The sequence below is a fragment of the Cervus canadensis genome, chromosome 17 (assembly GCF_019320065.1).
Source record: "Cervus canadensis isolate Bull #8, Minnesota chromosome 17, ASM1932006v1, whole genome shotgun sequence".
NCBI lineage: Eukaryota > Metazoa > Chordata > Mammalia > Artiodactyla > Cervidae > Cervus > Cervus canadensis.
This window is the reverse complement of record NC_057402.1, coordinates 45185673-45211261: the sequence shown is the minus strand read 5'-3', so window position 1 is coordinate 45211261 and position 25589 is coordinate 45185673. Positions and strand designations below refer to the sequence as shown.

Here is a 25589-nt window from a genome sequence, read left to right as displayed (position 1 = left end):
ATATACATGCTGATAAGAGCTGTCCCCAGATCTTAGTTGCTGTGTTTGTGACAGGCATGGGGACACTCCACACTCCAGCATCCTGACCTGAGTGTGGTCCCCAAGAGCAGGGCAGGGTTGGGTTTCCCCTCCCATTTCATTCCTCTCTGTAGAACACTCAGCTAGAGCCGTGTGGTTGGCCTGGCACACGGGAAGGGCGTTCAGACCTGATGCCAGCCAGTGCCGCCCTTCAGGAGGTGAGGCGTGGACCCCAGCAGACAGCAGAGAGAGGCGGTTATAGGAGACTTGTCAGGTCCCATCCCGGGTGGGTGGTGGTCCCCGTGACAGCCCCTGCCCTTTGCTCACACTCAGCGCGAGTCAGGCTTCTGAGACACACTGCATCCGCGTGCCCCACAGGGCCAGTGACAGCGGCAGACAAAGCTGTGGGCACTGGTTTACGTCCTAATGTGAGCTGGGACGGGGCAGGTCTGTCCAAGTCCTGGGAGCCCAGCCGGCTTGGACACTGCCTCAACAGAGCCAAGAGCAAAGGCCAGAGGCTGGGTGACGGTGACTCTCATGGACGGGCCTCATTTGGCATCATCTGGTCACCTGTCTGGGGAAACCCCCACCTCCAGAGTGTTGAGACCATCACGGGATGTGTGCCAGCGTCTGGCTGGTGTGCTGCCGTGGGGAACTGGTATCTGCTTCCAGCAAGACATCTGGCCAGTGACACATGTCCAGCAAGGCCACAGGGGAGGATGGGGTTAGCCTGGCAGCATGTTGACCTGGAGACCCTCCTGGTGCCGGGAGGACTGTGCAGCAGCTAGGGCAGTGGGGAGAACCAGGCGGGTGCCCCCAGAATTGCAGCTGGGCTCTGCCCAGGGCTGGTGCTGGCCACCAGGAGAGAGGGTGACAGGGCACCCGCTGCAGGCCACCCTCACAGGCTCCACTTTGCTGCCCCGCTCGCTCCCTGAAGTCTGGCTCAGGTTTTGCTTGTTGGATCTGAACAGATCAGACACACTACCTGTTTTCTCTACTTTAATGATGTGTATGTTTTTCTCTATAGGCCTTTGATTTACCTTGGTCTCAAAGTGTTCGCTCGCTTCGGAGTCTGTGAATTCTTAAAATGCCCCGAGGTGACACTGAGATCCTGGTTACAGATGATTGAAGCCAATTATCACGCTTCCAACCCCTACCACAACTCCACACACTCTGCTGATGTGCTGCATGCCACTGCCTACTTTCTGTGCAAAGAGAGGATCAAGGTGAGCTGTGCTGGTGCCCAGTGCTTCACAGCAGGGATGAGGGTGCAGGGTGTAGGGTGCAGTCTGGCCCTGGAAGGGTGCGGCCTCCTGAGAAGCAGGACCACACCCTGGCTATGGGGGGTGGATAACTAATTCCCAGCGTGACCCTGGGTATTCCACTTTAGAATAGGAGCCACTTTAGCTCCAGCTTTGAGGGCTCAGGAGCAAAGGGAATGTGACTGTGTCACAGTAAGGGCGTCACAGAAGAAAGTGCCATCCAAGGCACTCTGCTCACTGTCCACTTCCAAACCAAGCTTCCTAAGAAAGCTTTTCACATTGTAAACTATTTCATTAGGGAAATGTCCAAAGCAGCAACTAGACATGTACTGCTTTGCCAGAGTATTTGTATTGTTAGTACTTCCGTCAGCATCCGCCATAAACTGGCACAGAAGGCCTAGGGAGCGCTAGTGCGTGGCCGTTTCACTTGTGGAAGTACTTGAGAGCGGAAAATCAGTGAGAAATCAGGGCCTCATGAGGAATGAGACAGGTCAGCCTCCCGGCACAAGTGCAGGGCAGGCAAGTCCAGCCTCCCTCTAGTTGTGTTGTTTGGTGGTTTTTTGTTGTTGTTTTAACTAAAGGTCATGACTAAGACCGTAGGTAGAACAAGAGTCCAGGGAGAGGTCTGTTTTTATAAAGTATGAACACAGAGGGCAGAGGACAGACATCTGTGTCAGTGTGGTTCAGCATAAAGGCAACCTAATTTTTGCTGTAATTTACTGCTTTTGAAACTCCTTAATCAATAACATACAAATACACATTCAGAAAGCTATTAATAACTTAATTTTAACAACTTATTGATGTAATTCACATCATAAAAGTCACCCATTTAAAGTTAAAACTACCTGGGTTGCTTCCCTGGTGGTTCAGTAGTTAAACTCCACGCTTCCAATGCAGGTGGTGCAGGTCCAGTCTCTGGTTGGATCCTACATGCCATGCAGCATGGCCAACAAAACCTTTTTTTAAGTTAAAACTATTGAATTTCAATTTAAATAAATTTACAAGGCTGGTTTATTAGATATCCTACAAACACTTGAAGAAAAGGTGTATATTTCCAGAAATGATCTTGATACTAAGACACAGTCTTGATATACTTCAAAAAACTTAAATAAAAAAATGTCAGCCACTGCATATGAGAAAATACTTCGAACAAATTGGGGTTAAACAAAGAAATAAAACCAAAAATAACAGAAAACAACAAAATGAGAAACCTATGTATCAAAACCTATAGAATGAGAAGAGCAAAGTGATCATCTGGGATTGTTCTTTGAAACAACCAAGAGAATTCACTGCAAGCCAGACTAATCAAAAATACAGAAAACAGGAATATACACATTAGAAATGGAGAATACTAGAAGAAAGTACCATGCACTTCTGTACTTAAAGTTGTAAATGAAAACTTTTGGCCATGACACATGGCATGTGGGATCTTACTTTCCCAATTGATAAAGTTTTAAATCAAAGTAACGTTCGAAGTAGTAAGTCAATACCTCAGACGAAGGACCTTTTTGTGTGATGCGTCTAAAGACAGACTGGCTGAGGAGGTGACTCCTATCGGGTGAGGACACCCTGTGTCTTGGTAAATCCCTAACTTGTGCGAGACTGAGAATCCGATAATGTTTCCTCTGAAACATGCAAAGATGAAACTATTTCTGAGTAGAGTTAGGAAAACTGGATTTGCTCAACACTGTGCTTTTCTCAGAAGTCAGAAGGGCAGAAAGAGAACTACACAGAAGGCTACCTTGCTTTCAGTGCCATGCCCCAATTTTTAAAAGAACTCTTGTTTTCAGCAAACTTTAGACCCACTTGATGAGGTCGCTGCACTCATCGCAGCCACTATCCACGATGTGGACCACCCCGGGAGGACCAACTCCTTCCTGTGCAATGCCGGGAGCGAGCTGGCCATTCTGTACAACGACATGGCTGTGCTGGAGCACCACCATGCGGCCTTGGCCTTCCAACTGACCACCAGCGATGATAAATGCAACATCTTTAAAAACATGGAGAGGTAAGAACAGTGAGCTGGAAAGTATGTTTCCTTTTTGCTCTTTAAAAAAGAATTTTGTTGAGATATAATTAGGTACTGTACAGTTCACCCATTTAAAGCGTGCGGAGTTTTTGGTATATTCCAAGTTGTGCAGTCATCCGTATAGTCGACATTTACAACATTTCCATCACCCCCAAAGGAACCTTGAGCTCCTGAGCAGTCATTCTCCTGCCCCCTGGTAGGCAGAAACTGATCTACCTTCCGCCTCCGTAGCTTTGTGAGTTCTGGGCATTTCAGACGAATGGAAGCACCTGAGGATGTGGTCTTCTGTGTTGCATGATGTTTTCAAGGTTCAGTTCCTTTGTGTCCTGAACATTTCAAGACAACAGTGTAAGGCCGACACCTTGACAGATTCAGAAGCTGTCATCTTACATCTCTGCCTGGCAGACTCCCAACAAACTCTGCCCAGCAAACTTCTCATGTCTGATTGGTGATGCTGTGAGATTACAGTGTCTTCTCTTCTTCATGGTGCCCTCACTGTCTAGCAGAGAAGGCAATGGCACCCCACTCCAGTACTCTTGCCTGGAAAATCCCATGGACGGAGGAGCCTGGTAGGCTGCAGTCCATGGGGTCACAGAGTCGGACACAACTGAGTGACTTCACTTTCACTTTTCACTTTCATGCATTGGAGAAGGAAATGGCAACGCACTCCAGTGTTCTTGCCTGGAGAATCCCAGGGATAGCAGAGCCTGGTGGGCTGCCATCTATGGGGTCACACAGAGTTGGACACGACTGAAGTGACTTAGCAGCAGCAGTGTCTAGGGTGGGGCTGTTAGACAAAAGTGATCTGTTATGAGGGATACTTACTAATTTGGATTTCAAAGGAAGTTATTAAACCTAAGGGATTTAAAAAAAAAAAAAACCTCCATTTTTTTCTATGTTTTAGAATTTCATATGTGGACTTACAGTTGGTTTTTTTCATAGTTGCTTACATATACATCAGTTATCTCTGGACAACTATGACTGTCTCCAGGGAAAAGAACAGCATAGCTGCATAGAGTTCAGTTTATACTCTTTGTACCTTTTACGTTTTTAATTAAATGGTTTCCATCCTCAAAAAATAAATTTTTAAAATAAATATAAAGGGCTAGAGGAAGAGGAATCGGGTATGCACCATTGATTCTCTCAGCTTTCAGATGGTCCACCCTCTGTGTTTCCGGGCTCTAAAATTGTTGCGTCTCAAGGTTCCTCTGTGTGGGGTACGTTCTTCATAACCCCAGCTGGCTATGTTCTAGCTTTTCTTCAATCTTAAGAACTATATGCCTTTTGCTTATGACAACACTATGAACACTGTATCCATAGTCTTACGCATGTGCTGTGCTTAGTCACTCTGTCATGTCCGACTTTTTGCAGCCCCACAGACTGTAGCCCACCAGGCTCCTCTGTCCATGGGGATTCTCCAGGCAAGAATACTAGAGTGAGTTATCATGTGCTTCCCCAGGGGATCCAAGTCTCCCGCATTGCAGGCAGATTCTTTACCATCTGAGTTACCAGGGAATCCCAAGAATACTGGAGAGGGTAGCCTATCCCTTTTCTAGGGGATCTTCCCAACCCAGGAATAGAACTGGGGTCTCCTGTATTGCAGGCAAATTCTTTACCAGCTGAGCTACCAGGGAACCACATAGTTTTGCCCAAAGATTCTCATTTTAACTTCTGTTCAGGTTTTCCTTACTAATAGCAGTCTAGGCAGCAACCTTTAACCTTCACATTCTTTAAAGCATGCCTTGCCACTGCTGCGCAGTTCCTTAGAATTTCAGCCGCAGTGAACACAGGTCCTAGATCACAGCTGGTTTTCAGGAGCACCTGTCTGGTCTGGATCAGTAATCAGCAGCAGCCTCTCCTTTGTTGTCTGAACAGGAATGACTACCAGACGCTGCGCCAGGGTATCATCGACATGGTCTTAGCCACAGAAATGACAAAGCACTTTGAGCACGTCAACAAATTTGTCAACATCATCAACAAGCCCTTGGTAGCATTAGAAGAAGATGGGGTAAGTGAGCTGACTGCAAATGGAGTCTGTGTTTAGGGCCCTTCCTCCTATGTGTTGTGGGGAAACCTGGGCTTAAGAGATCATGAGTATTATAATCCCCACGCTGGGCTCACTGCATATAAATAATTTTTTAACCAATGGAAATTAAAGTACAAAGACTTGGCAAGACATACAAGAAAAAACATGACAATTCTGAAGGGACTTGATGATAGACAGGTGGGCCATTACTGCGCCCTTTTTCAGCAGGTGCCCCGTTCCCCTCCTCTGAGCATCTTGGGGTCAGTTGGAGCCATGAGGTCTCTCACCAGCCACTGCCTGCTGGGCAACCGCACCAGTCCTCTGTTGGTTTGTATCACAGGAGGGTGAGGGTTGGGGAGGCTCCTGGATTTGGACCACAGGGTGCTGGTGTTGTTGGATTTGAGGCATGGAGTCCAGAAGAACTTTCTGGCAAGAGAAGAACATTAACTGCTTCCCCAGACAGGAGCCCACGTCTGAGAAAGCAGCCAGTCTGAGTTCTCAGCTCTCCTCCGCTTCCTTGTCTCGAATGGGCACAATAGCCCTCGAGGCACAACCCTGAGGACATGGCACATGTTGTGCTCGATTCAATGTGAGCACAGTACTCGGAGAACATGCTATCCCAGGAACCCTCTCCCTGAGGCCCATGTCTGCCCGACCACCAACCCCATGTTCCTCCTCCCCGACCCCAGCACCCCCCTGCCAGTCTTTGTGAGCACAGAGATGACTTATCCTAAGAGGACAGCCCTTTGAGCTCCAACTCTACTGCTGTGGCTCACTTGTTTGGCTGTGGCTTTTGTCTGTCCCTGGCTTTCTAGTTTATCACCCTTCACACTTGTCCCTGTCTCACCTGATCTGAAACCTGGGGAGAACTCTGCTCTCCTCACCCTTGCCCGTTCTCCAGTCTGTCAGAGACTTTACGCCCTTTCCAAGGACTCAGTCATTCTCCCATGCACAGACACCCCAGCTGACCCCACCTCACAGAAAGAAACCACGTACCTCACAGACTTGGCTTCCTCCATCCATTCTGGGAAGTTGCAGAGTCTTCATTCTTCTTGACAGTCATGTTCCTCCTCTCTGCTGTCACAACTTGGATTTTTACTGAGAGACTGGGAACCAGGATCCAGTGGGTCATTGCTGGTGGAAGAAAATAGTTCCCGGTGGGCAGTACTGAACAGTAGTCACACACCTGCAGAGAGAAGGGTCAGCACAAAGCTGGTGGGCAGTGGGAGATGCGGAGAATCACTGAGGACACGGTCTCTGTCACTTTCTAGGAGACCAGGCAGCCTGGGCTCAGGGTCCCCCCTACCCATCTTGTCCCCACTGAGAGGGGATGACTGTGACTGCTCACAGAAACCACGTGGCTGATTCCTCTGGAAAGCTGCTTGATGGGCCCAGAATCAGAAAGAAGAGATGCTTGCTTATGTCTTCGACCCAGTACTCCCTCTTCCAACCTGAATTTGCTTCAGGGGGCCCATAAGCAGAGGGCCCCTCACACCATGGGCTGAGGCTACGTATCCAGAGGGGCTCCCTGTGAGTCAGATAGCAGGTACTGCTTTGGAGTGACAGAGTCCAAGACTAGAGGCAGGACTCACGCTCTTATCTTGGGTCAGCTCAGTACCTCTGAGTCTCTTCACCTCGTGGAGTCCCAGCATCCTCATCTGTAAAATATAATGGTGAATTATACTGATTTTCATGCCTACCACAAGATATCTCTGTGAGTGCAGATCAGAAGACTGTGACTAAGTCCTCTGTCCACCATAAAATGTGAGGGCAGAGTTTAGGGAACATCAGCGTGTCCGACACACTGTGGTACACCGATGGTGGACTCCCAGGGCTGGGTGGGGAGAAGCAGAGCCCCTGGTGGACCACAAGACTGCCTGTTATAAGGGCAGAGAAAGGTTTCACTTTTCAGTTCACATTGTTTTTTTAATGAATATAAATAATAAAAGATAAAGCCAGTCTTTGAGTACTTAGCGAGTGAATGATAGAAAGAAAAGGCAACTGTGAGAAACAGTCAAGATGGGGAAAGACAGATATGCCAGCCTCCAATGCTATGCTCTACTTCCGGGTTCTGCTGGAATCTCACTGGGCCTTGGTTTTCCCCGCTGTAGAGTGAGGGCCAACCTCAGCTTCCCCGGCACTATTTTGAGAGCCCCTAACCGTAGATCCCAGACAGAGCCTCACTGTGGTTACGGTGGGGCCACACCAGTAAAACAGGGCTTGGTACCTGGGGTCCCGTTTTGATTGCTTTGAATTCCACTCATGCTTTAGGAAACTGATAAAGATCAAGAAGCCATAAACACCATGCTCAGGACTCCAGAGAACCGGACTCTGATCAAACGGATGCTGATCAAGTGTGCTGACGTGTCCAACCCCTGCCGGCCCCTGGAGCAATGCATCGAGTGGGCCGCACGCATCTCAGAAGAGTATTTCTCTCAGGTAAGATGCAGCTTCTGAAGTTCCCTCAAGTAAAAGAGAGAAACACCATAAGGACCATAGGAAGTAATGGACTTAAAACTAGAAGTGGAGTTCTAAATGAAATTCTGTCCTTGAAGAACATTGGTTATATTACAGGCTTACTGGCAGTGAATTTTATTAGTTTTCCCTTATTTGAAAATGTGTTTTATTTTGCCTTTGCTTTCATTCTTACAAGATATTTTCAATGGATATTTGACATTTTCTCCTAATAGCACTTTAAAGATATTATTACACTGTTAGCTGCCCCTCCCAGTCTCTCTAGGTAGAAAAAAATTCTCGTGGGGGGGGGGGGGAATATATATATATAAAAAAAATGGCTAAAATTTTTCCAAATTTAGTGAAAGATATATACATACAGATTTAAGAAACTCAACAAATCTACCCATACCCAGATATGTCATACTCAAGCAGCTACTAGCCAAAGATATAGAAACAAAATTGAAATCACTCAGAGAAAAATGACATATTACTTACAATAACTTCCTGTCAGAAACTATGGAGGCCAGAAGACATTGGAACAACATCTTAAAAATGTTGTTAGGAGAAAATTGTCACCCTAAAATTCTGTATCCAGTGAAAATATCCTTCAAGAATGAAGGCAAAATAAACACTGTCACACTGTGGGGAACAGTATGGAGGTTTCTTATACTATTACTAGGAGTAAAACTACCATATGACCCAGCAATTCCACTGCTGGGCATATACCCTGAGAAAACCATAACTCAAAAGCTACATGTACCCCAGTATTCACTGCAGCACTGTTTATGATAGCCAGGACATGGAAGCAACCCAGATGTCCGTTGACAGATGAGTGGATAAAAGAAGTTGTGGTGTGTGTGTGCTCAGTCGCTTCAGTAATATTCCATTACATGTAAAAGGAAAGAATTTGTCAGTTCTAATGAGGTGGATAAACCTAGAGACTGGCACATACAGAGTGAAGTAAGACAGAAAGAGAAAAATATCGTATATTAATGCATATATGTTGACTCTAGAAAAACAGTACTATCTGCAGGGCAGAAATAGAGATGTGGATGTAGAGAACAGACTTGTGGACACATGGGGAAGGAGAGGGTGGGACAGATTGAGAGAGTAGCACTGAAAATGGTAAATAACAAAACCATGAGATAGCACTTCACATCTGTTAGAATGGCTATTATCAAAAAGATAAGTATCGTCAAGGATGTGGAGAAGAGAGAGCCCTTGTGAACTGTTGGTGGGAATGTAAATTGGTGCAGCCACGATGGAGATGCTTCAAAAAATTAAAAATAGAACTACCATGTGATCCAGTAATTCTACTTCTGGGTATTTATCCAAAGAAAACAAAAGCACTAACCACCCCCAAAAGATACATGCACTCCACGTTCACGCAGCACTACTTGCAATAGCCAAGTTTAAAGCAACCTAAACATCCATTGGTAGTAGGTCAGTGAGTAAGATGATGTGTATGTGTACACATAATGGGATATTATTTAGCCATTAAAAAGAATGAATCTTGCCATTTGGGACAACATGGATGGACCTTAAGTGGTTTATGCTAAGTGAAATAGAAAAAGACAACTATTATATCATCTAACTTATATGTGGAATCTTACAGAGAACAAATTTGTGGTTGCTAGCTGAGTGGATGCAGGATGGTTAAAGGGAGTCAAAAGGTACAAACTCCCATTTATAAAATAAAGAAGTCAAGGGGTTGTAATGTACAGCATGGGAACTGTAGTTAGCAACTTTCAAATATGCAGTACTGTATTACTAAGAGAATAGATGTTCAAAGTTGTAATTATAGGACAAATTTTGTAATTACATATAGTGACATGTTAAGTAGATTTATGGTGGTAATCATCTTGCAATATATGAAAAATTTGAATCATTATGTTGTACATCTGAAACTAATATAATGCTGTGTATCAAATTCCTCAGTAAAAATAAAAAGATAAAAACACTTTAAAAAATGATAAACAGCTGGGTAACTATAAAAGTTTTTTTCCTTCTTGGAATGTCTCTAAATACATAGGACTATTTTAAGCACAAGTTATAACACTGAATTGTAAAGGATATAATATATGTAACCATAAGCTATATGGCAACTATAGCATAAAGGATGGCAGAAAGTAAAATAGACCTACCTGAATCCAAGGTTTCTACATGTTACATTAAGTGTTATAATATTAGCTCAGTAGACTGAGAAGTGAAGGATATATTTAGTAATCCCTAGAGCAATCAGTGTACCTTAAAAGCTAATAGATAGATATATGATTATAATGGAATTCTAAAATTTTTTAAATTATACAAAGGCAACAGGAGAAAACAAGAATAATAGAAAAAACAGTCAAATGGCAGCTCCAACTCTAATCATCAATACTTACTTAAATTTAGTGAACTAAACACTCCAAGGCAGGATGGATCTTGAAAAAATAATCCCAACTACATGCAGTCTACAAAAGACCCACTTAAATTATAAAGAACAGAGAGGGGTAAAGTGAACGGGTGGAAAGAGATATACCATGGAAACTGTAAATATAAACATTAGAATGGCTATATTAATCTCAGACAACATAGACATCAAGACAAAGAATAGTACCAGAGATAAAGTGAGACACTTCATAATGATAAAAAGTCCTATAGGAAGACATAAACATAAGTGTATGTGTATCTAATAACAGAGCTTCAAAATAAATGAGACAGGTACAACGTGGTTGGAGATTTTAATACCCCCTTTCAGCAACTGATAGAACCACCAGATTAAAATATCAGTAAAAACACATAATCCCAACAACACTGTCAACCACCTTACCTTACTTAATGTTTGTAAAACACTGTATCACACGTCTACAGAATATTTATTAAGGACACTGATATGTTCACCAATATGCATCATGCTGGGTCACAGAAAAGATTCAGTAAATTTAACATAAGTGAAATCATACAGAATCTATTCTCTAGGCACAGTGGAATTAAATCAGAAATTAGTAACAATAAGGTACCTAGGTAAACACCAAATATTCAGAAACTGACAATACATTTCTAAATAGTCCATGGTTCAGATAAAGGATTAATCAAAGTATATTAAAACTGTGGGATGCAAGCAAAACAGGGATCAGAGGGACATTTATAATTAGAGGAAAAGCCCTAAAGTTAACATCTTAGGTTTCAGTTTAAGAAACTAGAAAGAGACAAAGTAAACCCAAAGTAAGTAGGAAAGAAGTAAACATAAGAGCAAAAAAAGGAAACAGAAAAGAAACACTAGAAAAAATTAAAGGAGACAGAATGGTGGAGTAGAAGGACTTGAGCTCCTCTCCTCTCATGAAAACACCAAAATCACAACTAACTCTTGAACAACCTCATCAAAGAAGGATTGGCACCTACCTAGAAAGATACTGTACACCCAAAGACCAAGAGGAACCACAAGACAGGAGGAGGAGCACTTTCATGATGTAATCAAGTCCCACACCTGCAGAGGTTCTCCCACAGGAGTGAGGTCTGAGCCCACATTAGGCTCCCAGCCTGGGGGTCTGGCATCAGGGGGGAGGAGCCCCCAGAGAATTTGGCTTGAGTGCAGGAGCGCCACAGGACTGGGGGAGACAGCCTCCACTCTTGAGGGCATTCACAAGGTTTCATGAGCCCTGGGGCCCAGGGCAGAGCAGTGACTCCATTAGAGCCTGAACCAGACCCACCTGCAGGTCTTGGAGGGTCTCCTGGAGGCGGGGGTCGGCTGTGGCCCACTGCAGGGGCAGGAACACCAGTGGTGGAGGCCCTGTGGTATATTCCTCAGCTGAGCTCTCCTGGAGGTCACTGCTTTGGCACTGAGACCTGTCCCCACCCAGCAGCCTGCAGGCTCTAGTGCTGGGACACTTCTGGCTTTCTTGGATTGGAAGAATCAATACTGTCAAAATTACTATACTGCCCAAGGCAATCAAATTCAGTTCAATCTCTCCCAAATTACCAATGGCATTTTTCACAGAACTGGAACAAATTTTTAAATTTGTATGAAAACACAAAAGACTCCAAATAGCAAAACAATCCCAGGAAAGAAAACCAGAGCTGGAGGTATCAGTCTCCCTGACATCAGGCTATATTGTGAACCTATAGTCATCAAAACAGTGTGGTATTGGCATAAAAATAGAAATACAAATCAATGGAACAAGATAGCCCAGAAATAAACCCACACACCTGTGGTCCTTAATCTGTGACAAAGGGGGTGAGAAGATAAGAGTGGAGAAGAGACAGTCTCTTCAGTAAGTGGTGCCGGGAAAACTCTTAACACCATACACAAAAACAAAACTCAGTGGGTTAAAGACCTGAATGTAAGACCAGATACTAAAAAAGTCTTAAAGGAAAGCATAGGCAGAACACTCTAACATAAATCACAGCAATATTTTTTTGGATCCACTTCTAGATTAATGAAAATAAATGGGACCTAATTAAAAGTTTTTTGCACAGCAAAGGAAATCGTAAACAAAATGAAAACCCACAGAATGGGAGAAAATATTTGCAAATGAAGTGATTGACAAGGATTAATCTCCAAAATAAACAAATAGCTAATATAGCACAATATCAAAAAAAACCCAAATAACCCAATAAAAAGATGGCCAGATCTAAATAGGCATTTCTCCAAAGATGACATACAGATAGCCACAAAGCACATGAAAAGATGCTCATCATCACTAATTATTAGAGAAATAGAAATCAAAAGTATAATCATTTACCACCTCACAGTAGTCAGGAATGTTCATCAAAAAGTCTCCAAACAACACATTCTGGAGAGGGCTTGGAGAAAGGGAACGCTCCTACACTGTTCAATTCACTTCAGTCGCTTTTGCGACCCCATGAATCACGGCATGCCAGGCCTCCCTGTCCATCACCAACTCCCAGAGTTTACTCACACTCATGTCCATTGAGTCAGTGATGCCATCCAACCATCTCATCCTCTGTCGGCCCCTTCTCCTCCTGCCCCCAATCCCTGCCAGCATCAGGGTCTTTTCCAATGAGTCAACTCTTCGCATGAGGTGGCCAAAGTATTGGAGTTTCAGCTTCAGCATCAGTCCTTCCAATGAACACCCAGGACTGATCTCCTTTAGGATGGACTGGTTGGATCTCGTTGCAGTCCAAGGGACTCTCAAGAGTCTTCTTTTTTTTTTTTTTTTTTTGGAGAAGAGTCTTCTCCAACACCACAGTTCAAAAGCATCAATTCTTCAGCACTCAGCTTTCTTCACAGTCCAACTCTCACATCCATACATGACCACCGGAAAAACCATAGCCTTGACTAGACGGACCTTTGTTGGCAACGTGTTGTCTCTGCTTTTTAATATGCTATCTAGGTTGGTCATAACTTTCCTTCCAAGGAGTAAGCATCTTTTAATTTCATGGCTGCAGTCACCATCTGCAGTGATTTTGGAGCCCCCAAAAATTAAGTCTGACACTGTTACCACTGTTCCCCCATCTATTTCCCATGAAGTGATGGGACCAGATGCCATGATCTTAGATTTCTGAATGTTAAGCTTTAAGCCAGTTTTTTCACTGTTAGTAGAATGTAAATTGGTACAGTCATTATGGAGGTATAGAGGTTCCTTAAAAAGCGAAAAACAGCTACTATATAATCCAGCAATCCCATTCCTAGGCATATATTCTAAGAAAATCATAAAGTATACATGCACCCCCATGTTCATTGCATCACTATGTATAATAGCCAGGGCATGGATGCAATCTAAATGTCCATCGACAGAGGAATGGAAAAGAAAATGAATTATTATTTAGCCATAAAAATGAAACAATGCCATTTATAGCAACATGGATGAACCTAGAGATTATCATACTAAGTGAAGTAAATCTGATAGACAAGTATTAATATCATATCAGCTTCTATGCAAAATCTAAAACAATGATACAAAGCAACTTATTTACAAAACATAAACAGACTCACAGACTTCAAGGGAGAGGGATAAATTAGGAGTTTGGGATTAACAGATACATACTACTGTATATAAAACAGATAATCGACAAGCTCCTACAGTATAACACAGGGAACACCATTCAGTATACTCTAATAACCTATATGGGAAAAGAAGCTAAAAATGGGTGGAGATACATATGTATATAACTGATCCATTTTGCTATACACCTGAAACTAATACATTAAAAGTGAACCATACTCCAATAAATTTTTTTAAAAAGATACATGTATAACTGAATCACTCTGCTGTATACCTGAGCCTGACACAGCATTGTAAATCAACTATACTCAGCATAAAATAAAAATTAAGAAATATTTAAAAGAATAATAAAAATTTTCAAAGCCAAAAGTTGATTTTTTTGACAAAATTAATAAAATTGGTAAATACGCAGCTAAAATAAGAAGAATGCAAATGACCAATAGGAATGTCACAATAAATTTGACCACTTAGATGAAATGGATGAATTCCTTAAACACTGTCAATACAATTTACCCTAACTGACATGATTAAGTAATAACCTTAGAAAGTCCATAGTCAAGAAATTTTTTGTCAAAATGTTTTCATGATTTTTTTTTTAATAAAGAAAACTCTAAATGATTTCATTGAGGAATTCTGTCAAACATTTAAGGAATAAATAATGCTAGTCTTACAAATTAAACCAGAAAACAGAGGTGAGATATTTTCCAACTCATTTTCTGAAGCTGTTATTATCCTGGTACATAAACCTGACAAAGGCATCCCAGGAGAAAGTCACAGCTCATTACCCTCAGGAACACAGATGTGGGATTCTTAACTGAACAGCTGCCCAGGGAAGGCGTGTGAGGAGAGCACCCACCCCAGGGCCTGCTCTCTGAGCAGTCAGGCCGGTGGGCTGTGAACCCAAGGCTGCTCTGCACCCACCACCCCCTGCCTCTCATGCACCAGGGCAGAGACGCACACGGAGCTGACCCTGCTGAGCCAGCACTGGCCTGAGAGCAGAAACCCAGACGTGTCAGTATTCTCTACTCATGCTCTGCCTAGAGCCCCGGACCCTGCCGCCCACGCCTCCTGGGGTGTGCTCCTGGCCCGACAGCTGGTGTAGATGGTCTCTGCCCAGCCTCTCAGGAAAGCCTGGCCTGAGCAGTTGCAGCCAAGCTTGTGTGCCTTGGCTCCCAGGCCTGGAACAGCAGCGGCTTCTCCTGCTGGCTTCTCCCCTGGCCCAGAGCCTAGCACCGTCCACCTGCACAGGGGAGCCCAGGCCTCTTCCTTGGAACTGTCCCCAACACAGTCAGCACCTCCTAGCATAAGCGCATCTCTGCAGCACGGTGCTACGCGCAGAACGGTCCCTCCGGGGAGAACTTCCAGAGGTTACCTGTTGTCCTCCAGGGGAGAGTGCATGTTGAGAGCTGTAGTAAATCACTGTCCTCTGCCTTTAGCTGTGGAACCCAGTTCTTCCAGCGTCTCTGGCCTCGGACCCACTGACGCGCAGGGCAAGGTGGCCGTAACTTCTCACCAGTCCCTGCCACCCTGCTGGTGATTGCCAGGCTTCAGAAAAGACAGAATAGAAGCGGAACGGAACCAGCTGTCCAGAGCAGTCCTAGGCTGGGGGGACAAGGAGGACTGCCCAGTTTGCCCTGTGGGAACAGCTCCAGGTATAAAAGTTGGGGGGACAGGCTTCCAACCCCAAGTGTAGGTCTTCTTTTGCTCCCGTGGAACACCTGAATTCTGGTCCCCGTATTAGATGCTTAACAGAGGTCTTTCACTCTCACACAGCCCTACAGAGCTCAGCCGCCAGACCCAGGCTCTGGCTGATGGCCGAATGCATTGCATACCTCCCGTCCTCAGCCCTTGCTCTCACTGACCCTCCTCCAGAGAAGCCAGGACTGGTCAGCAGGTCCACTTGTCCCAGGATCTCCACCCCCCTCTGCTGGATGCCCCTAGAGAGCCAACTCCTGCACCCACACCAGGCTTCCTAAGTGTTAACTCCCTGCCTGTCTTCTGTGTTGAGCTGCCCCTTCCATCACCTTCTCAGTAGCTGCCCACAGGGCAGCCTGCTCAGACCAACAGAACAAAGACCCCGGACCCCTGAGGACAGCTGTGCCTCCAGAGCCAGGGGATGGCTCCAGTCCTCTCGCCAGGCTCACCCCAGCCTTACTTGGTCCTGCACTCAAGACCCCTCAATCCTGCCCCTTGGGTCACCATCTGTTTAACTCTCAGCCCTGGCTGCCTGGCTCCCCAGGGAACTCTCAGTGATTTCAATGGTGCCCTCAAACCCTCCGAGTTCATACTTCAGTCCAGGAAGAACCCCCTGCTTCATCATCACCCTCCGGGCATCACTTCATCCTTTCTCCTGGATCCTTTGATGAAAGCAACATGATGAAAACAAAGAACAAGACATTCCCTTATATCTTTTAAGATAAACCTGCCTCCCACCCCCCACCAGGATCTTCATTATATTTCCAATTTTGTACACATATTATTGGAATACTGAAGATGTTCTGGAAGGGTCTGTCAAAGTACGTAAAATCTTCATCCTAGAGCTTTTTTGCCTCAAGGGTGTTCAGACCTTTTTTAAATAAAACAATCTGGCCTGAGGTGAGAAGCAGGCACTTGTCCCTTCTCTGTGGAGGGGGCTGTTTCTCACTCCGCACTGCGGCCCTGGCTCAGGCCCCTGACACGCCCACAGGTGGGCGACGGCTGGGCAGACTGGTGTGCTCACGCACTGCAGGAACCCCGCACAGCACCCGCAGGAGCTTCAGCAGGAGGCTTCAGGTGCCGAAGATGTGGGTGGGGTGGTCCCCTTGGGGACGACGTGACATGTCGTGGAGGGTCCAGGTGCTTGGCTGGCGCTGTGACCGGCTTCTCCCACGAGCTCTCTGGGCTGCCAGGAGAGGCTCCGGTGGAGGGAATGCTCCTGGTGGGCGTGGAGCCTGTTCCTGGGGTCTCGCAATTCTGGCATTTCCTGCCTTGCAGACAGACGAAGAGAAGCAACGGGACTTGCCTGTGGTGATGCCAGTTTTTGACAGAAATACCTGCAGCATCCCCAAATCCCAGATCTCCTTCATCGACTACTTCATCACAGACATGTTTGACGCCTGGGACGGTAAGAATGCGCGGAATGTGTCTCCCTCAGTAACAGGGAGCCCACGTTAAATAGCGCATGTTCTGACTGGTATGTTTGGGGGCTCAGTATGCAGAGGCCGAGGAGAAGCCAGGCGCGGTCAAGGAGGTCCGGGAGGACGGGGCGCTCTCTGCTCTTTCTCCTCAGCTGCCCCCGGCTCCAGGGCTACCCGTTGTCGCAGTCACAAAGACGAGAGCACTGAACATGGGGCTGAAGGGGCTGCTGGCCAAAAGCCCCGGATTCAAAACCACTTCCGTTCTGAGGGAGCTCTTCCGCTGTCCGCTCCCCTAGCTTCGCCGCCTCCCCGGGTAGCCGACCTGAGGGCAGGCCTGTCTCTGACGGGGGCACGTCCCTCCTCGTAGCCCTCAGTGCGGGCGGAGCCCCCTGGCAGGTAGAGGGTTTTGAGGCAAGGGGCCCTGCCGGGAGGCAGACCCACGTCCAGTCCAGACCCCGTCAGCAGGAGACGAGCCCATGTCTCAGTGCTGAGGGGCGGGGGACGGAGGACTGAGGTGGCGGAAGGCACTCGGGCCTCCGGCCAGACTGCAGGCTCTGCTCACTGCTTCTGGGCCGAGACCAGGCGGGGGCACTCCCGGCCCATGTTTTCTTCACTAGCTCGCTGCTCGTGCCACGTGCTGCAGGTGGAAGGGGACGGGACCAAGGAAGGGGGATGGGACGCCCAGGAGAGCCGCTCAAGGCCGGGATCAGGCCGCCCAGGCCCCAGGCTGCTGATTAATGGTGACAAAACCGGCAAGCCCCTTGGCTCCACCCGCCAGAGCTGTCAGCTGGGGTTTCAGCTTACCCAGGCTGCGGGCCGTGCCATGTCTGCCGAGCACGGAGCACTGTCCCCTCCTGTCCGTCCCTCTCCTTAGAAAGCCTCCATGTGCACCCTGGGAAGCTGCAGTCTTACCACACTCCCGTCTTTCTTGCAGCCTTTGTAGACCTGCCCGAGTTAATGCACCATCTCGACAACAACTTTAAATACTGGAAAGGACTGGACGACATGAAGCTGCGGAGCCTGCGCCCGCCCCCGGAATAGCGCGGTACCCCGTGATCACCGGGGACTCCTGAGGGCGGCCAGCGTTCCTTTCAGTATTAGCCAATCAGCCCCCTGACGCACAGAGCCTGCGAGAGCACCCAGGGTCACCTTCCTGAACCACCTGATGCCATTGCCGTAGAGTGAGGCTTCCTTCACTCACTGCGCCAGCCTGCTACCAGGGCTCCGCAGAGAGTCTCAGAGAACACGGCTTGCATCAGCATCCATCTGTCCAAACCTGAGCTCGGGAGGCCCAGCCAAGGACGCTAACGGAGTTTCTGCCGGTGACAGAGAATGTCTTGTTGCAGTTGCTCTCCATTATGTTCAGCACTTAGGAACAGCTAATGGCAATCGGATCTTTTCCACATCATAGAAGGTGCAATCACTCACTTTGGAACACTACTGAAAGTGACTTCTCTTTTAAAATTAAATGGCAAATGAAAAAGACAAATTCTGAAGTTGATTATTAATATCAATTATTAAAATGTTTTATTTATTTTATTAGAAGTTCACTATTTTCTATGAATTTAAAAATACTTCAAAGCCAAAGCCAACTTTAGATACCATGACCAAATTTACATGATTCATAGTCATTAAAAATACGCATCACTTGGTGTATAGACTTATTTTCATAATGCAAATGTAAAATAAATGATACATTTTTACTGCACTATAGAAATATTTGTGTATGTTACGTGTACCCCAGTGTTCATCATAGCACTGTTTATAATAGCCAGGACATGGAATCAACCTAGATGTCTATCAGCAGACAAATGGATAAGAAAGCTGTGGTACATATACACAATGGAATATTACTCAGCCATTAAAAAGAATACATTTGAATCAGTTCTAATGAGGTGGATGAAACTGGAGCCTATTATACAGAGTGAAGTAAGCCAGAAAGAAAAACCACCAATACTGTATACTAACATATATATGGAATTTAGAAAGATGGTAACGATAACCCTATATGCAAGACAGCAAAAGAGACAGATGCATAGAACAGTCTTTTGGACTCTGTGGGAGAAGGCAAGGGTGGGATGATCTGAGAGAATAGCATTGAAACATGTATATTATCATATATGAAACAGATCACCAGAACAGGTTCATATGAAACAGATCGCCAGTCCAGGTTCGAAGCATGAGACAGGGTGCTCGGGGCTGGTGCACTGGGACAACCCTGAGGGATGGGATGGGGAGGGAGGTGGGAGGGGGGTTCAGGATGGGGAACACATGTAAACCCATGGCTGATTCATATTAATTTATGGCAAAAACCACTACAATATTGTAAAGTAATTAGCCTCCAACTAAAATAAATTTTTAAAAAATAAGTAAAAAAAAATTTTTTTAATGCAAAAAAAAAAAAAAAAAGAATTATTTGTGTATGTTAGGCTTTTTTGATTGATGTTAATTGGGAAAACTGTTTTGAAATCCAAAAAGGCACAATGGCTGTCTGAGGAGGCCTTACAAATAGTTGAGAAGAGAAGAGAAAAGTGAAAGGCAAAGCAGAAAGGGAAAGATACACCCATCTGAATGCAGAGTTCCAAAGAACAGCAAGGAGAGATAAGAAAGCCTTCCTAAGTGAACAGTGCAAAGAAATAGAGAAAAACAGTAAAATGGAAAAGACTAGAAATCTTTTCAGGAAAATTAGAGATAACAAGGAACATTTCATGCAAAGATCAGCATAATAAAGGACAGAGATGGAATGGACCTAACAGAAAAAGAGTAAGATATCCAAAACAGAAGTTACTATGAAGAGGTGGCAAGTATATACAAAAGAACTATATAAGAAAGATCTTAATAACCCAGATAACCTTGATGGTGTGATCACTCACTTAGAGCCAGACATCCTGGAATGCGAAATCAAGTGGGCCTTAGGAAGCATCACTATGAACAAAGCTAGTAGAGGTGATGGAATTCCAGCTGAGCTATTTCAAATCCTAAAAGATGATGCTGTGAAAGTGCTGCACTCAATAAGCCAGCAAATTTGGAAACCTCAGCAGTGGCCACAGAACTGGAAAAGGTATATTATTATTGCAATCCCAAAGAAAGGCAATGCCAAAGAATGTTCAAACTACCACACAATTGTACTCATTTCACATGGTAGCAAAGTAATGCTCAAAATTCTCCAAGCTAGGCTTCAACAGTACGTGAACCAAGAACTTCCAGATGTTCAAGCTGGATTTAGAAAAGGCAGAGGAACCAGAGATCAAATTGCCAACATCCACTGGATCATAGAAAAAGCAAGAGAATTCCAGAAAAACATCTGCTTTGTTGACTACACTAAAGCCTTTGACTGTGTGGATCACAACAAACTGTGGAAAATTCTTAAAGAGATGGGAATATCAGACTACCTTCCCTGCCTCCTGAGAAATCTGTATGCAGGTCAAGAAGCAACAGGTAGAACCAGACATGGAACAATAGACTGCTTCAAAATTGGGAAAGGAATATGTTAAGGGCTGTATATTGTCACCCTACTTATTTAACTTATATGCAGAGTACATCATGTGAAATGCCAGGCTGGATGAAGCACAAGCTGGAATCAAGACTGCTGGGAGAAATATGGATAACCTCAGATGTGCAGATGATGTCCCCCTTATGGCAGAAAGTGAAAAGGAACTAAAGAGCCTCTTGATGGAAGTGGAAGGGGAGAGTGAAAAAGCTGGCTTAAAACTTAACATTAAAAAAAACTAAGATCATGGCATCCAGTCCCATCACTTCATGGCAAAGTGATGGGAAAACGTGGAAACAGTGACAGACTTTATTTTCTTGGGCTCCAAAATCACTGCAGATGGTGACGGCAGCCATGAAATTAAAAGAAATTTGCTCCTTGGAAGAAAAGCTATGACAAACCTATACGGTGTATTAAAAAGCAGAGACATTACTTTGCCAACAAAGGTCTGTATAGTCAAAGCTATGGTTTTCCCAGTAGTCATGTACAGATGGTGAGAACTGAACCAGAAAGAAAGCTGAGTGCTGAAGAACTGATGCTTTTGAACTGTGGTGTTGGAGAAGACTCTTGTGAGTCCCTGAGACAGCAAGATCAAACCAGTCAACCCTAAAGGAAATCAGTCCTGAATAGTCATTGGAAGGACTGATACTGAAGCTGAAGCTCCAATACTTTGGCCACCTGATGTGAAGAGCAGACTCATTAGAAAAGAATCTGATGCTGGGAAAGATTGAAGGCAGGAGGAGAAGGGGACGACAGAGGACAAGATGGTTGGATGGCATCACCGACCTGATGGACACGAGTTTGAGCAAGCTCCAGGAGATAGTGAAGGACAGGGAAGTCTGGCATGCTGCAGTCCATAGGGTCGCAGAGAGTCAGACACAACTGAGTGACTGAAAAACGACGAGTGACCCCAGAAGAGTTCGAAAGGGCTCTTCTGTGCAGCAGCCAAAGCGCCAACACTGGCTCTGCAGGCAGCTCCCCAAAGTGAAAGAAATTGGACTTAACACTTATTTTTCCTGAAAATTTTATACTTGAATTTCCAAAAGTCTGCCTTATTTTGTATACAGTGTTTCTATAGAATATTCCCAATAAAAAACAGAGAAAATGGAATATTTCGTGAATTGACATTTTATAACTAATATGTTTTCATCTGTATTTGGAGTCTTTGATTCCAGAAATTTATAACGGTTCTGTATCTTCACATTTTGAACAAGTTCTAGTATCATTTAAAAAAAAAAAAAGACACGATGACATGTCAAAGTTCTTGCTGTTTCCTTTTAAACTTGTATGTTTTTACAGATAAAAATGAAATTAAACTATTTGTTTTAAAGAAAACATATGTCATCTTTTCTTTGAAGTCTTACAGTTAAAATACTTTATCTTTTTCTCCATATATATAAAGAAGATACCTTTTTTTTTTTAACAGAAGAAATAAATAGTTAAATGACTTTTTCAGATCACAAAGGGCCAGAATATGTTGAAGAATTCTCAGAGATACCTTTAATTCACCACTAGGTGCCCATTCAGAGAGGTCATGTGCCCTGGAGGACTGGCAGAGGGGCTTCCCAGGGATGGTCCCGGGTTCCTGATGGCCATTCAAGATGTCAGGGCACTCGGGAGGTCTGACAAGGCTAGCCCCTGAGGGGTCTCTCTGTCTAAGGAAACAAATCCCCCCTTTTCCTGTGTGGAGACAGACCACCCAAGTTGGTAACTGTTGACTGATGTGGGAAGAAAGCCCTCTCCCCTCTAGGAAAGAAAAGAGAGTAATCCCATGAGGAACTCAAACATCATGAGGCAGAGATGGAATAATCAGCAAGAGACTCTAGGATGAAAGCACTTAACATGCTTGAAGCAATGGAAGAAGCAATGAAAACCATAAGGTAAACCAAGGTAGTTCTGGAAAAAAAAAAAAAAAGAAAATCTGAAAAAGAACCAAAGAGACATTCTAGGCATGAAGACCACAGTCATTAAAACAAATGGAAAACTTCTGCGTGGGTTTAACCGAAAGCCAGACATAACTAAAGAGAGAAGTAGCCAATTGGAAGATTTAAGGAAATGACTCAATGTGTAGCACAGAGATTAAAAATGGAAAATGTGAAAGCAATATTAAAAATATGGAGGGTAGAATGAGATGCTCCAAACTTTGTCTAAATTAGGTGATCTGGGGGGAGGAGAAGTGGGGAGAAGCACTATCCAGAGAATGCCTGGGAGTCCCTCCAGACCTGACAAGCCAAGTCCTCATGTTACAGGGCACATCAGATCTCAGATGGGATGACACAGCACCGTGAAAAGGCAGAGTGTTCAGCCTCAAGAGAAAAACCTGACACCTGTGGGAACAGACAGATCACTGAGAGAGGAACTGGCATTCGACTGCCATCCGAATTCTTATTTGCAACAATAAGGGAATAGTATTTCAAAATACTGAAGGAAACTGTCAGCCTAGAATTACACACCAAACTATGGTTCAAGAGTGAAGGTAAATAAAGATTATTCCAGGTGTGCACAATGTTAATCATAAACAGAACACTATGGGAAAAAAACTGCTGAAACATTTACCTCTTTAACGAGTTCAGAAAGAGGAGGTGGGGTATCTATAGAAAGCAGTGGTAAGCACAGATTGGTAAACATCCAGACAAAATTAAGTCAGTATAGTTGTGGGGGAGAAACAGGTCACATTCTGAGGTTTCAAGGTATTTGAATTTGGGGGGAGATTATTCAACCTGCTGGGCTTCTCAGGAGGCTCAGTGGTAAAGAATCTGCCTGCCAAGCAGGAGATGCGGCTTCATTCCCTGAGTTGGGAAGATCTCCTGGAGGAGGAAATAGGAACCCACTCCAGTATTCTTGCCTGAGAAATCCCATGGACAGAGCCTGGTGGGCATTAGTTCATGGGGTTGCGAAAGAGCCGGACACAATGGGTGACTAAACCACAATTCATTACAGATGGTGATACCCACCCTGCACACTCTCTTGTTCTTATCTGCTTGCTCTGATGAGGCAAGCTGCCATGTCGTGAGCTGCCCTATGGAGAGGCCTGCATGGCAAAGAAGCCAGCCTTCAGCCCATGGCCACCACAGAGTCATGTGCCAGCAACCACACGAGTGTGCTGGGGGCAGATTCTGCCACAGCTGGGCCTTCGGATGAGACCACAGCTGCAGCAGACACCTGAGACCCTGGGCCAGAGGACCACCTCAGCCACACCCAGGTTCCTACCCACAGAAGCGGGGAGATGGTAAATGCTGTTCCTTGCCAGTAAATTTTAGGATAATTAGTTACACAATAACAAATAACTAATACACATACAATACACAGCAGTTAAAAAGAATGAAGTAGAGCTGCAGATGTCAACAGGGAAAGGCTTAAGAATATTGACAGAAAAGCCTAAGTTGCAGTATGATACCATTTGCATCAATTTTTTGAATACCTGAAACAACACTCTATTGCTCATGGAAAAATTAATAGTAGGAGCATTAAAATGTTCAGGAAGTTTACCAATGCTGTGATCTGGCTTGTGTGACACCAAGCTCCTGGTGTAGACACAAACTAGAGAAGCAATTGCTTTTCCCTCCACACTCCCTCAGGTTCCCCTGCAAGATGGAAGGGCTTCCCAGTAAAGAACCCACCTGCCCATGCAGGAGATGTAAGAGATGAGTGTTGGATCCCTGGGTCGGGAAGAGCCCCTGGAAGAGGGGATGGCAACCCACTCCAGCATTCTTGCCTGGAGAATCCCAAGGACAGAGGAGCCTGGCGGGCGAATGTCCATAGGGTTGTAAAGAGCTGGACATGAGTGAAGCGACGTAGCACATACATGCGCATCAGATGCAAATGTGCAAGGCTCTATGTAGAAATGTTTCACAGGGACTTCCCTGGCGGTCCAGTGGTTAGGACTCTGTGCTTCCACTGCAAGGGCTGCAGGTTCGCTCCCTGATCAGGGAACTAAGATCCCTCATGCTGTGCTGTGCAACCAACATTAAAAGAATCACGTCATAAACGGAGAACATGTGAAGAGCTGTTGACTTTGCATTCTCCCCGCTGGCAGCGCTGACTGCAGTGGAAGCAGGAGGCTCTGGGGCACAGCAGCTGACTGAGCCCAAGCCCTGATCTGTATTTTAGGGAGACTTTCCAGGAAACTCAGTCAAGAGTTCTGATAAGTCCCTTCCATTGCGGCTAGCCTGAGGGGGTTCTGCAGTCTCAAAATCAAGGCCCCCGACCATGACCAGAAGGGCACACTGCAACTTCACAAAGGCGGTGACCTCAGGGGCAGGGGAGGCACTGTTGCTGGAGAGACGTTCAAAGGAAAGAAATCTAAAGCAGACATGGCAAAATATTAACATTAATTCTGGTGATGGGTATGTGCTGCACGCTAAGTTGCTTCAGTTGTGTCTGACTCTTTGTGACCCATGGACTGTAGCCCACCAGGCTCCTCTGTCCATGAGATTCTTCAGGCAAGAATACTGGAGTGGGTTGCCATGCTCTCCTCCAGATCTTCCCGACCCAGGGATCTCTTACATCTCCTGCATTGTCAGGAGGGTTCTTTACCACTAGCACTGCTTGGGAAGCCCTGGTGATGGGTATATCTGTCTTTTAAAAATGTATCACTATACTCTTCTAAATGTTGAAATATTTCATCATCTTTTTTTTTTTTTTTAATGTGGTCACCATGCCTGGTGATTAGATGGCTAGGAAAATATTTTAAGTAGAGAAAGTCTAACTGGGAAGCCATATGAAAAAAACAGTAATGAGCTCAACTATAAAAATATTCTAGATACCAACCACAATAAATCAAAAGAAACGAAATGTTTCTAATTCATTTTACAAAAAGTGTACTTCCCAAAATACCAATTGTTGTGAGCTTAATAAGTAAACAGTAGGAAAAATAGGAAAATGATATGAACAGAAAGTTCATAGAAAAAAATATAAAAAGATTCCAGTTTATGCTAAGTCTCACTGATAGTGACTGAAATGCAAAGTAGCACCAATTTGAGATATTTCTCACTTTTAAGATTAGTAAACAAAAGAGACAGTGTTGGTAGAGTGTGGACACAGGCACTCTTACACGTTGGCGGCGAGTGTAAACCAGTACAACCTCTGCCGAGTGTGCCCCGATCACAACTACAGGTGCACTGTGGCCGAGCAGTTCCACTTCCAGAAACACCTTCCTAAAGCCATGCTCCAACTCTGTGACCCCACGAACGGTAGCCCACCAGGCTCCTCTGTCCATGGGATTTTCTCCAGGCAAGAATACT

The 25589-nt window shown here is 45.0% G+C and overlaps 1 protein-coding gene and 1 long non-coding RNA gene across 9 annotated transcripts in view; one reads left to right on the top strand and one right to left on the bottom strand.

Moving 5' to 3' along the window:
* PDE8A (phosphodiesterase 8A) overlaps window positions 1–18569 on the top strand; it is a 146427-nt gene extending 127858 nt beyond the window's left edge. For 2 of the 4 annotated variants that reach the window (XM_043434621.1, XM_043434618.1), the window contains exons 17-23: window positions 1046–1244; window positions 3071–3288; window positions 5185–5317; window positions 5561–5662; window positions 7607–7774; window positions 16714–16843; window positions 17791–18569. In XM_043434621.1, the coding sequence (XP_043290556.1) occupies window positions 1046–1244; window positions 3071–3288; window positions 5185–5317; window positions 5561–5662; window positions 7607–7774; window positions 16714–16843; window positions 17791–17897 (1057 nt within the window). In that variant the 3' untranslated portion in view covers window positions 17898–18569. The remainder of the gene's footprint in view (window positions 1–1045; window positions 1245–3070; window positions 3289–5184; window positions 5318–5560; window positions 5663–7606; window positions 7775–16713; window positions 16844–17790) is intronic. The other 2 variants (XM_043434619.1, XM_043434620.1) reach the window with 2 other exon arrangements.
* LOC122419799 overlaps window positions 3299–25589 on the bottom strand; it is a 50427-nt gene continuing 28136 nt past the window's right edge. For 2 of the 5 annotated variants that reach the window (XR_006263002.1, XR_006263000.1), the window contains 3 exons: window positions 7563–7798; window positions 6332–6993; window positions 3299–3635 (listed from right to left, as the gene is read on the bottom strand). This is a non-coding gene — a long non-coding RNA (uncharacterized LOC122419799). Of the gene's footprint in view, window positions 3636–5310; window positions 5762–6331; window positions 6994–7562; window positions 7799–11484; window positions 12134–25589 lie in introns of those variants that run through there. The other 3 variants (XR_006263001.1, XR_006263003.1, XR_006263004.1) reach the window with 3 other exon arrangements.